Raw genomic sequence first — 13610 nt, 5'->3', positions numbered from 1 at the left:
TGCACCTACTGACTTTACAGTATCTGTTAGGAAAGCTGCCTGGTCCTCTATTGAAAGAAAATAAAGATGTCTATTTCTCCAATTAAATGATTCAACCAAGGGATCCAAGACTGCACTGGAGAATCTTGGAATCCACCTTTGCCTTGTTGTATCATTATTTGTCATATTTCCTGTTTAGACATTCTCTCACAATCTCTTCCTGTAAGTCTTCTTCAAGTGGGCAAACTGGCTGAAGTAGTGAAGTTTATTTTCAAGTGGTGCTAGCCTCATATGAATCTGAGCATGCAAACTCTCAACAGTGTGTTTATGACTGACTTCACACCACAATCATAGTGATAAGCAGGCAGCACAACATTCGGGTGCTGACTGCATCAGAAGAAATGGGCATGATTTAATTATACATAATTCTCACACACATTCTGCAAATTATCTTGAACATAAAGTTAGGGCAATACTTATTCAAAAAGTTAAAAATATTGAGCATGTTCAAGAATAAAGAATTTCCACTTACAATTCCCTTGTCCCCCAAGAATGAGGATTAGTAATATTGGGAGCATGTCTGCATTCTTAGTCTTGGACTAATGATTCAGTTCAACCTTGAAAAGCATATACCCATTCTAGACTGTGGGATGACCCAGATGAACTTCCTGGATTTGTCCTAATTTTAACCTGGATACTGTTGGACTTTCCCAACTTTTATTAGGGGAGAGGAAGTGAATAGGAGTGGAGGATTGAAATCACAGCAGACTTAACTGTACCTTTGTGGAGATTTTGTAAAAATAGTCCAAAATTTGTGCCATAGGTGGCTCATTATAGTGAATCATGCTGACTGGGCACTTTTGCTGTTAATTCATTACCACTGAGACTTTCTCCTGTAGGTGTATCTATGTCCCAGGTAGTCCAAGGCAGCAACTCACCAACTTACCCAATACAATTAGGGATGGGCAATAAATAAAGTCAGTGATGTCAACATCCCAAATACTATTTTTTTTAACAAGAGGGTTGAAGTTGTTCTAACCCATGAAATAGGCTCATGGTAAATCAGCAAACTGTTACAAATGTCAGTTGATTTCATAAATAATGCTAAAATTCTTAATTTCAGGCTAAGCAAGGAAAGAAATTTCTCTAAATGAGCTGCTGATTCACTATAACCGGTTACTGTGATAAGCATGTTGTTAGGAGAGACCAATTCCATCCTTATTAGAATGGCTTTTTAATCTTATTATCCACATTACGCCATTTCACCACTATGAGCCTCTTCTGGCCCTGAATCACTCCGACATTGAATTGTCCAGCATTTTCTGCTCAGGCCTCCTGGTAAACAGTTTGTTATGCCCCAGTGATGTCTTCAGGATTTGGCCTATTATGTGAAATTCTGTCTGTCATAGAGTCACACAGTGCAGAAATAGACCCTTCGGTCTAACCGATTCATGCTGAGCATAATTCCAAACCAAACTAGTCTCAACTATGATTTGGAGATGCCGGTGTTGGACTGGGGTGTACAAAGTTAAAAATCACACAACACCAGGCTATAGTCCAACAGGTTTAATTGGAAGCACACTAGCTTTCGGAGCGACGCTCCTTCATCAGGTGAAAATCACTTGATGAAGGAGCATTTCTCCGAAAGCTAATGTGCTTCCAATGAAACCTGTTGGACTATAACCTGGTGTTGTGTGATTTTTAACTTAGTCTCAACCATCTACCCCTGGCCCATATCCCTCTAAACCTTTCCTACTCATGTACTTATCTAAGTGTCTTTCAAATGTTGGAACTGTGTCCGCATTCACCACTTCCTCGATGTGCAATCAACACGCAAATAACCCTGTGTAAAAGAAATTGCCCCTGTGTCCTTTTAATTTTTTTTTCCTATCACCTTAAAAGTATACCCCATAGTCTTGAAATTCCCCCATCCTAGAGAAATGACACCTATTATTAACCTTACCTATATCTCTCAAGATCTGATAAACCTTGAAGGTCACCTCTCAATCTCCTACGCTCCAATGAAAAAGTCTCAGCTTATCCAGCCTTTCTTTATCCAATCATTTTGCTCAACTAAGCAAATTAAAATTTGGTCTCTCCTCTTGATTGTTTCAGGAGAAGGGGGAACTGATAAAAATAAATAAACAGGAGAGTCAGAGGTTCTGTTCACTCTGAGAGCTGGCTCTGAGGAAGCTGAAAGAAAAAAAAATTGGTGAGGGAAATCCAAGCAGATTCAGGAGTGAAAGTAATGTGGGAGAGTTTAACATCCCCAACTGTCTGGTTCCAACTATTGAGTGGAGTTAAAATCACCACAAAGTGGTTGTGCTGGTTGTTATATTCTACTTGATGTCATATTTGAATTATGCCAACTTTCAGCTCTTGCATAGCAGCCAATTTGGCTATAGATATAGCCCTATCTGCTATAAAAGCTGCAACTGCTCAACATTCTTTTATGCCACTAGAACTTTCCAGACTGCTTTGGGGAGATATAAACTGGATAAGGCAGTCTGCAGTTCATCCTCTCGTGCAGCAGGTAACAGGTGCCCTTTTGATGCCCCATTCACTTCAGCCTCTCAACTCATTTCGGCCCCATATGGACACAGCAAAGCAGAAAATACAAGTCACTGAGGTCCTCAGATTCAGTGCATCAATGGCACTCATGTGACATGAAGGGCACCATAGGAACTCCCACTAAAATAAATCAACAGAAAATCTTCTCATTCAGTATCCAGCTGGTGTGTGATACCAGCTGCATTATTCTTGATATAAATACATACTATCCAGGATGCTCTATTTAACACTTGCGGGCTGCAACAGTTTATCAGTTCAGCTTTATTCTGCCAGAGGCATGTATCTGGATGATTGCTTAGTGATCAGGGATATTCTCTACTCAGGATTGAGAACTTCACTCCCCCAACCAAGAATAGCAGAGAACAGGGACAATAAAGAACTTGGAACAACCAGAAATCTAATTGAAGAGATGATCTGAATAGCAAAGTCTCCTTTCAGATGTCTGGATCGATCAGGGAGAGCACTAGAGTACGGCACAGCTGGGGTCTTCAGAATTATAATGGACAGCTGCCTGCTGGTTGCATTTGTTATTGTACAGCATTGATTTGTTTTTTCTAGATAAGGCAAAGGAAGTAAAAAATTTTCACTCTCAGTCATAACAGAATGGATGTAGAACATATTGAGGGGTGCCACTGTTTGTGGAAGAAGGCAGAAATGACAATGTCTTATGAAGCTTCCTCTTCTCCACGTTTCAGAGTTAATCCCTTATTGTCCAAAAGAACCACAGAAAGATATCTGTGAATTTTGTAGTTCTTGCCCCTACAATCATGGAAAAGTGAGCACCCTTCAGAAATTGTTGCAGTTTGATGTCTGTGCTGTCAGAAATTCCAAAGTTGCCTGCTCATTGGAGTAGCAACAGCAATTTCAGCTTTACAGGTTCATGGTTTTCCCTTCCCTCTCATTGAGGTCATGTTGCGGCTGTACAGGACATTGCTTAGGCCACTGTTGGAATATTGCGTGCAATTCTGGTCTCTTTCCTATCAGAAAGATGTTGTGAAACTTGAAAGGGTTCAGAAAAGATTTATAAGGATGTTGCCAGGGTTGGAGGATTTCAATTGTAGGGAGAGGCTGAACAGGCTGGGGCTGTTTTCCCTGGAGCATCGGAGGCTGAGGGGTGACCTTATAGAGGTTTACAAAATTATGAGGGGCATGGACAGGGTAAATAGGCAAACTCTTTTCCCTGGGTTCGGGGAGTCCAGAACTAGAGGGCATAGGTTTAGGGTGAGAGGGGAAAGATATAAAAGAGACCTACGAGGCAACTTTTTCACACGGAGGGTGGTATGTGTATGGAATGAGCTGCCAGAGGAAGTTGTAGAGGCTGGTACTATTGCAACATTTAAGACATTTGGATGGGTATATGAATAGGAAGGGTTTGGAGGGATATGGGCTGGGTGCTGGCAGGTGGGACTAGATTGGGTTGGGATATCTGGTCAGCATGGACGGGTTGGACCGAATGGTCTGTTTCCATGCTGTACATCTCTATTACTCTATTTAAAGGGGCTGAAACAGAGGGTGAGAAACAGAGGGTGAGAAACAGGTTCCTGGCCTGCCCAGAATAGAAAATTAGCTTCGTCCTAGGGAATTTGTTCAGGGCTACCTCAGGAAAAAATCAGGAGCTGGAATTCTAGCCATACAGCACATTAGCAGCAAACACAAAAGATTTATCAGATAATATTGCCTAGTAATTAACTGTTCCATCTAAAATAAAAGTAATCACGTCAGATAAGCCCGCTGCTTGATAACTCAATTTGAAAAGGCATAATTGTGACCATAATCATAACCATTACATCGATTACAGGATACAGAACCACTTACGTGATAGGTCACTGCATCCTGCACTCCGTTGTGTTACCCTGATGCACTTGTATAATATGATCTGCCCGTAAAGCACTTAAGACAATATTTTTACTATACCTCGGAACACATGGCAGTAATAAGTCAAATCAAATCAAATCAAACCAAACACAAGCTTAAGCTACTGGTGAAGCCTATTCTGACATTTGGTCAGGTTGTATTGCTCTGTATCCTAATTCCATCTATGCATTGGTAGTTCATGACAATAACAACAGTTTGGATTGATGTTAGAACTTTTTAAAAAGAAGAGAGTTCCAAAGGCTTACGAATTCCCCAGGAAGAAAAATATCATCTGTGCTATAAATGGGCAAGCCCTCATTTTGAAACAGTGACAAATAGTTCTAAGCTTTTCACAAGAGTAAGCATTTATCTCTATCTATCTTGAGGCCCCTTACTTAGGATTTGTCTGCCTCAATCAAATCACCTCTTACTCTTTGAAACTCCAGCAGAGTTTAGCCTGTCCAACATTTCCTCATTGGACATTCTACCCATTCCAATTATTAGTCTGGTAAGATTTCTCTGAACTGCTTCTAATGCATTTACATCCTTATATTCAGGAGAGTTTACAAGTATTGGGGGGCAGGGGGAGTGTACACAGCATGACTGTGTGAGATGGTTAAAGTGATGCATGTGTGGTCAAAGGCAGTGATGAGTAATTGTGTGGGAATTACAAGAGGAGGTAATAGTGACTATGGGAGTTGAGTGTGCCTGTGTGGTAAGCGGGAAAGAGATTGTTATGTGCATGAAAAAAAAGAGGGAAGGAGGTGGGGAGAGTCAGTGATGTATGTGAGAGAGGGGTCCAGGGTGAGAGAGAGCACTGGTGGGTGCGTGTGTGTGTCTGTGTGGAAGGGATGAGAGTGAGAGAACCACAACACTAAAGAAGATATACATTCTCACTTTTCCTCCTACTTCCCAAGACCCAATCCACAAAGCAGCTGGAAGAACAGAAAACTCAGCCTCAAATACTTTTCACCCCGACTTTTGTACATCCTCCATCAAGGTCTACTCAGAGCACATGCCAAAAGTGGACAAAAGAACATAAGAAATAGGAGCAGGACTGGGCCATTTGGCCCATCGAGCCTGTACTGCCATTCAATAAGATCATGGCTGAATGGAAGGTTAGTATGGGGTATTAGTTAAAGTTGAAGAGTGTGGTGCTGGAAAAGCATAGCCAGTCAGGCAGCATTTGAGGAGCAGGAGAACCGATATTTTGAGCATAAGCTCTAAGTTAAAGCCAACTTGGTTTGATACTGATCCCCATTCTTCTTCCTTTGGAGATCAGGGTGCAGGTTCAGTTTGTCTTTCTTTCGTTTTGTTTCTAAAATGGTTTTATTGTTGGTAAGTTTTTTTAGAGGCTAACAATGCATTCTGGAACCCACCTATCCAACTGTGTCAGAAGAATCCCCAATGTTTCCACACAGTGCTGTGATCTAGACTGTGATTTATAAGCACGTTTAACATCATTCAAGCTTGAATTTTGAAGTACAGTTGGTTCTGAGAAAACATGATAGTTCTGTTCTTGCATAATCTTGCATTAAGAAAATCATGCAATCGCCATGCCATTTAAACTAATGGGTGCAAAATTGCATTGGAGTCAATATGCAAGGAAAGTTCACATTCTACAAATAATGGTCAAAATTCTTCAGTCGCATTAAAACTAACGTGTGTTGAAGAAATACATGTTGTAGCAGAACCGACTGTAGTGGTGTACATGCTGTACACATCTGAAGGAGTTAATAATTAATCTGAGTGTTGCAGCAGCAATGGATTTCTTTTAAAAGTTTGTCACAATTACTTTTCAGAGCTGATGGGCTGTTTTATTTACCTTGCAAGAGTTTATCACCTAGCAAGAGATAACAACTCTGCCTCAAGGATTTTGTTAGAAATTTCTGGACTAATGTTTTTTAAACTTGGGAGAAACTGACCTAATTTAGAAGAGAGAGATCTTTCAGTTTTACTTTCAGTTTGTCAAAGTTCTGCAGAAGTTTACACGAGTACGTTTAGATCTTGAAAGGCCAGGTTTAGATTTGTTAAGATAAGATTACCTTACAGTAAAGAGTTAATGATAGTCCCAGGCTGGACCATCTGCGTAAAACCCTGAAGATGTTATTTGAAGCCAAATATATTTAAGCTCAGGTAGACAATAGCTCCAAAAAGAAGCTATCGGATTTTCTAAACTTGGTCAAAATAAGTCAAAATAAACTTTGAGGTGTTAGAGAAAGAGGTCTTTTTCGAGTACTGTATAAAGGGTGCTTTTGGGTGCCTTACAGGAGTGTTGAGATATGTGAAGGGATATTTTAGGATTAATAGGATTATATTATACAACATGTTTTTCGTAATCTTAAATTTGTACTTTAATCAAATAGTCTGGTTTATTTTATTTTAACTTTGTTTCCTTTGTTTCATAAACTTCTGCAAAATTGCATATTTTTATTTTAATGAAAGAGATCTCATTAAAACCAAAACAAAACAAAATAAAATATTATCTGAATTGTCCAGCAGCTACATTGGTTGGGATCATAATAGGACGGACCAATTCGGAATCCTTATTTCTACCTGTGTATTGAATTGAATTGAATTGAATTGAATCGGATTGCCAATCGAAACGAAAAATCCTCCTTCGTTTGGAGAAATTCTGATAACCTCTCATACCACACACAGATTATAATGCAATCTCTCATTAATCCATCCTTCAAAGTTCTGTACCCACAGCATCCTGCTAAAATGATATAAAATCATTACAAAGGCTTCTATTGATTCTCCAAATTGTAGCGATCACTGATTCAATCTCAGCCATTCTATCACTAAGTTTCATTTGGAGCTAAAGTACGTATTGAATATTTTAATCAGTACATCATACTCTACAGTTGTTTCTTCCATATTTTATTTTACCAGATCATTGGCTATTGGATTAGCTGTTACAGCACAATGACACAATGACTTAATGGCACAAGCTCCTTGTATAAAGCTTGAATCTGTTCCATAATGCTGAAACTACTACTTCCAAGCTCACACTTCTAGTTTTGTTGTGAGCTTTCTGCATTATCCTGAAGGGTCTCAAGGAAACTACATGCTGACTACTTCCTGACAGACTTGTGGTCAAAGATGTTTTTCTTCATAAATTTCTCCACGAAGGACAAGTGATATGGAACAGTCCAACTACTTGGAGCATTCCACTGCAGCAAGGCCAGGCCCATCCTTCGCAACACCGGGGACAAGTAGAACTTCAGTACGTAGTGACACTTGGTGTTTGCGTACCAGGGATCCACTCACAGCTTGATGCAGCCACACACAAAGGTGGCCATCAGGGTGAGGGTGGCATTGGGTGTGTTTTTCCCCCATTGCTCAGATCTTTATACATGCTGTCCCTTCGGACCCGGTCCATCTTTGATCTCCATATAATATGGAAGATGGCCAGGGTGACTGCGATGGCACAGGTTCTGGGAATAGGCCAGACCTGTGCCACATGTAACAACACTGAGTGCCTCACACCTGATGACCAGGTTTTTACCCACGATGGAGAGCGACCATAGTTCCAACTGTCCAGTTTCTGCCTCACTTTCCTGATACGCTCCTCCCAAGACTTGGCACATGCCCCAGCCCCCCCCCCGAACCAAATACCCAACACCTTCAGGTGGTCAGTCTTGACGGTGAAGGGGATGGAGGATTGGTCAGCCCAGTTCCCAAAGAGCATGGCCTTGCTCTTGCCTCGATTTACCCTGGCCCCTGAGGCCCATTCAAACTGGTCATATATGCACATGAGTCTATGTATGGACAGCGGATCCGAGCAGAATATGGCGACTCATCAATGTACAGGGAGGCCTTAACCCATAGGCCCCTGCTGTGAGGAATAGTCACCCCTCTCAGGCTCGCATCCTTCCTGATGGACTCGGCAAATGGCTCTATGCAGCACATAAACAAGGCAGGAGAGAGAGGGCAGCCCTGCCTGACTCCAGATCTGACTGGGAAGCTATCTGATTCCCACCCATTGATGGAGACTGCACTGACAATGTTGGTGTAGAGCAGTCTGATCCAATTGCAGATTCCTTCTCCAAAGCCCATTTTGGAGAGAACATCTCTCATATACGTGTGTGATATCCTGTCAAAGCCTTTCTCTTGGTCCAGGCTGATGAGGCAGGTGTCCAATCCCCTGTCCTGCACGTAGGCGATCGTATCCCTGAAGAGTGCGAGACTCTCAGCAATCTTTCTGCCCGGTACAGTACAGGTTTAGTCAGGGTGAAATCACTGATCCCAGAGCAGATCTGACCCGGTTGGCGATGACCTTTGACAAGATTTTGTCATCCGCATTCAATAGTGAGATTGGTCTCCAATTTCTGATTTCCTCCCTCTCCCCCTTCCACTTGTAGATGAGGGTGATGATGCCTTTCCTCATGGATTCACTCATGGTACCTGCCAGAAGCATACTGTCATACACCTTCAGCAGATTCTGGATTAGTGCTGCTGGAAGAGCACAGCAATTCAGGCAGTATCCAAAGTGCAGCGAAATTGACATTTCAGGCAAAAAGCCCTTCAGCAGGTCCTGGCTAATTAAGTCCCAAAGAGCAAAATAGAGCTCAACCGGTAAGTTGTCACTTCCAGGAGTTTTGTTCTTTACGAAGGACTCGAGCGCCTTGGTCAGCCCGCCCAGAAATAACAGCTGGTTCAGCCTCTCCCATGTTATGTCATCTGAGACCTCAGTGATAGAGGACAGGAACGACTTGGAGGCCACACTGTTGGTTGGCTTTGAGTCGTACAGACTGACATAGAAGGATTTGCTGATCCTCATGATGTCAGCCTGAGGTGACGTTATCGAGCCATCTTCTTCCTTCAGGCTGCTGAACATGGAGCTGTCTTTGTGCACTTTCTGGAAGAAGAAACGTGAGCACGTCTCGCCCTGCTCCACGGAGCGGACCCTGGACTGGAAGATTATCTTGGAGGCCTCTGAGGCAAAGAGCGAGGCTTGCTGGCCCTTCGCCTCCTGGAGGTCCTCCGTGACATCGACCCCCATCGTCTGCCCTTTGGGAAAAGGCAATGGCGGATCCAGTCAAGCAGTTCCCTGAGCAGACTATCAAAGACATTTGACAGAATGCCTCATCATCAAAACTTTCCAACAAGCACCAAGACATGATTTGGCTGATGGTGAGAAGGGCTCTGCCTGTGAGATCTTTTATGCACGCCCAGACTCTCTGCCGCACTGCACACTGCCCTCAAATGGGCTGTGGGGGGGATGAGACTGTCACACACCTCCTTCTGGAATGTGTCTACGCAAAAGAAGTCTGGAGAAGAATGCAGTGGTGTTGTCGAGGTTCAACCCGAGCAGCTCCGTGACGCGGGACTCCATGCTCTACAGTCTGTTCCCTGGGACGCACACAGAGACGAACATCAACTGTGCCTGTAGGATCACCAACTGCTCTTTGGTCTGTCCAAAACCTGTTGATCTTCCAGCTGAAGGAGCTGACCCCGACTGAGTGTTGCGGAATAGCACGTTCCAAGGTCCAGGACTACATGTTGAGGGACGCGCTGAAGCTTGAGGCAGCTGTCACCAAGGCGCGGTGGGGAAAGACCACCGTGTAACGTCTGCCTCAAAAAGAAGAACAGGGGGTCCACTCAGCAAGTGGGCTCCACTGAAGCCTCAGCTAAATATATGGATGGTAAATGTACAGACTGTATAAACAAATGATTAATTTCAATCTCTGTATGTAAAGAAATAGAAGGTATACATATGTATGGCACCATCAATTGTGCAGATCATCAAAATATTTTAAGAATAAAGTATATTTTTGAAATAAATAATGCTTTCTGCATTATCAAATGGTTAACATGGTGGCAAAATCTTTATCAAGGCTGGCATCCTTATAGACCTTCATGCTTGTCTGATCTTGGTGAGTCTGTAGGTTTTTCCTTTCCATAGTTGAAGTAAGTTCCGATCCTGTGTTTTTAACTCATCGGAGTATTACAGCTTCACGGCTAAGTTTTAAAGTCTTCGAAGGTTCTTGTGGATTTTCATAGTAACCAAATGTTCTGATGTGTTTCCCTTACTTTCAAAATGTTCTCCTTTTCTATTTTCTTTCCTCTAAAATTCTGAGGTCATGTCCACGTGGAGTCATCCTTTTTCTGTGGACTCTTTCAACTTCAGATCTTGACTCTACGGGTTTCTACACTGCCACCACACCACCCCCAAACCCCACCCCCCCACCACCAACTGGAGTAACTGCTGGGCTGTGTGTCTGCACAAATACTATCCCTAAGGTTGCTCTTTCCTTATCATTAAGGCAGACTCTTCAACTCCTTATGTAGTTTAACATCGTATAAATAGATGTAAGCAAAACAAAGTTATCAATTACGACTCACTAGTGCAGTGTCAAAGACATCTCTCTTCACAAGCACATTGTAGACTCGCATCTTCTCTGTTATTTATGTCAGACTCATCAAGTTCATCAGCATGATTCACACAAATCTCAATCAACCACAAATTGTACATGTTCACCTTACTTCTTGGGCAGTGCAGTACCAACTTTTATCATGGTATTATTTCTGGTGAAAGGGAAAGTGGAGGTCTTGAAGGAAAAACAGAAACAAACTTCCACACATTCAAGAGGACTTGGATTCTTGAGCAGGACAGGCAATGGGCATGAATTCATTGCCTCATGGAGTGAAATTTTTCTCAGAATCTTTTTAGTGGCACATTCCTTGACAAACCACTCGAACTCTTAATTCAGGAATTGACATTGGACACAAGGTAAAATATAACTGTAAGCTCCTCTACTAAATTATTTGACTAATCAGGCCTAATGGCTCTGTCAGTAATTATTACTGCCAACACTAAAACTGTCTGGAAATGATAAGACCACAAGTAAATTCACTGCCAATAATTCTCCTGGTAGTAAATCCACACAAACACAATAGACATTAGAAAATCCAATCCCAGGAAGCAATCACTGCCACTGTGGAGGATCTACATAAAAGTGATGACAGAATGGAAAGAAAAAGAATCATCTGCAATTAAGCCAATTTTGCTGGCAGGGAGCAAAAGTAATCAACCTGTAGAGAAACGATCATCACCACATGGGCTGTGGATTGTTGTACTTTCATTTCAGTCACAATGCTGATGGAGAGAAGAAAAGAGTAAATGTAAAGGCCATCACTGTAGGGAACTGGTTGAGATATTAAAAGACTAAATAGATTAAAGTTCCCTGCTGGTATCTCTGTCTACTTTTGTTGATTAGTTGTTTTCTATAGTTACATATCATTGAGCAGAAAAACAAAGGAATGCTTTTGCAGTGTTAGTTTTTTTTAAACAAAGGACTTCGCTTTTGAGTTAAATATTGAATTCAAAATTTATTAGCATAACTAGGAGAAAATAACAGTATGTCTAAATTTTTTTAACAGGGATTCTTGAATTCAAATTATCTGATAATTCTGATTTTTAGCATTAACTCCCTACTCTACTGTATCACAGTACCTAAATTGGGTAATTCTATATTGGACAATTTTTAAACGTTGCACAAATGACTGGATCAAAAGTGACTGTGTGTGTCTGTGATCAGCTTGGATTTCAACTCCAATTGTCCATTTTGAGAATAAACATTGTGCCTTGCCTTTAGGAAGTTAAATAACAGTCATCAAATGAAATTTTATAGACAAAAACATAAAAAAAGTTGATTACATAATTACAAGAATTATTGTAAGCAATATTATTGTAAATAGTTTCAGTCTTGTATTCAATTTTGACTCTGTCATTATAAAACAAAGAACAATATGACACAGGCACAGGCCCTTCAGCCCACTAATGCTATGCCGACACATTGTCTTTCTAACCCACAAACCTTTTGCCTCTATGCAATCCATATCCCTCTATTTCCTGCTTATCCATTATCTGTCAAGATGTCTCTTAAATGTTGCTATTGTATTCACATCCACCACTTCCTCTGGCAGTATATTCCACCCTGTATAAAATAAAAATGTACCTCCCGCATTTCTTTTAAACTTTCCCCTTTTACTTAAAACCTATGTTTCCTAGTAATTGACATTTCCAGTCTGGGGAAAATGACTTCAACTATCCATTCTATCCATACCTCTCATAACTTCATAAACGTCTATCAGGTCACCCCTCATCTTTTGGCATTCAAATGAAAACAAACCAAGTTCGTGCAAACTCTCCTCATAGCTAGCATCATCCAAACTGCGAAAGGTCCTGCTGAACAGTTTCTGTGCCCTCTCCAAAGCCTCCACATCCTTCGGGTAATCAAGCAAGCAGAATTGTACATAATATTGCAAATATAGCCCAACTAAAACTCTATATAGTTGCAATAAGACTTGCCAATCTTTATATTTTATGCACTGACTGATGAAGCCAAGCATGCTGTATGTCTTCTTGATTACCTCATCACTTGCCACTTTCAGCGAACTGTGAACCTATACTGTACACCTAAATCCTTTTGTATGTTGATATTATTAACAGTTTTGACATTTAATGTATACTCCCTCCTGCATTGGATCTCCCAAAATGTATCAGCTTATTTTGTTCAAACTAAACACCATCTGTCATTACTCTGCCCAAGTCTCGAGCTTATCTATATCCTGCTGGCAAGCCTCCTCACTATCCGCAGCTCCCTCAGTCTCAAACTTACTAATCAGCCAACCCACATTATTTTCTAATTTATCCATATTACAAACAATCGCGATCTCAACACTGATTGCCTGCAGAACACCATAGTCACAAATCTCCAAAACTCTTCCCCCGTTACTCTTGTCTTCCATGACTAAGCCAAGGCCATATTCATTTTATCTGTTCACCACAGATTCCATATGACATCATCTTTTGTGTCAAACTGCCAAGATGGACCTGTTAAAAGGCTTTATTAAATTCCATGAAGACAGCATCTCCTACCCTGACCTTGTCATTTTCATCTCTTCTTCAAAATACTGTCAAGCTTATGAGACACAAATTTTCAGCACATTGCTAATTGCTAATCTATCCATTTTTCCCCAATTGTGATAAATACTATTTCTAAAAATCTTCTGCAATACATTTCCTGCCATTGACATACAGCTGACTGGCATGTAATTCTCTGGATTATCTCTGACGCCCTTCTTAAACAAAGGAACAATGTTGGTTATTCTCCGGTACTCTGGAACCTCTTCTGTGAATAAAGAGGATACAAAGATTTAATATAAGGCCCCAGCAACTTCCTTTATCTGCCTCC

The 13610-nt window shown here is 41.2% G+C and overlaps 1 protein-coding gene across 1 annotated transcript in view; it reads right to left on the bottom strand.

Moving 5' to 3' along the window:
• unc5a (unc-5 netrin receptor A) overlaps positions 1 to 13164 on the bottom strand; it is a 294221-nt gene extending 281057 nt beyond the window's left edge. Inside the window, exon 1 of the mRNA XM_060837501.1 lies at positions 13035 to 13164. Coding sequence (XP_060693484.1) covers positions 13035 to 13164 — 130 coding nt within the window. The remainder of the gene's footprint in view (positions 1 to 13034) is intronic.
• Between the last annotated feature and the right edge of the window lie 446 nt (positions 13165 to 13610).

Source organism: Hemiscyllium ocellatum, chromosome 16, assembly GCF_020745735.1.
Source record: "Hemiscyllium ocellatum isolate sHemOce1 chromosome 16, sHemOce1.pat.X.cur, whole genome shotgun sequence".
Lineage (NCBI taxonomy): Eukaryota > Metazoa > Chordata > Chondrichthyes > Orectolobiformes > Hemiscylliidae > Hemiscyllium > Hemiscyllium ocellatum.
This window is presented reverse-complemented; position numbering and strand designations above follow the sequence as displayed.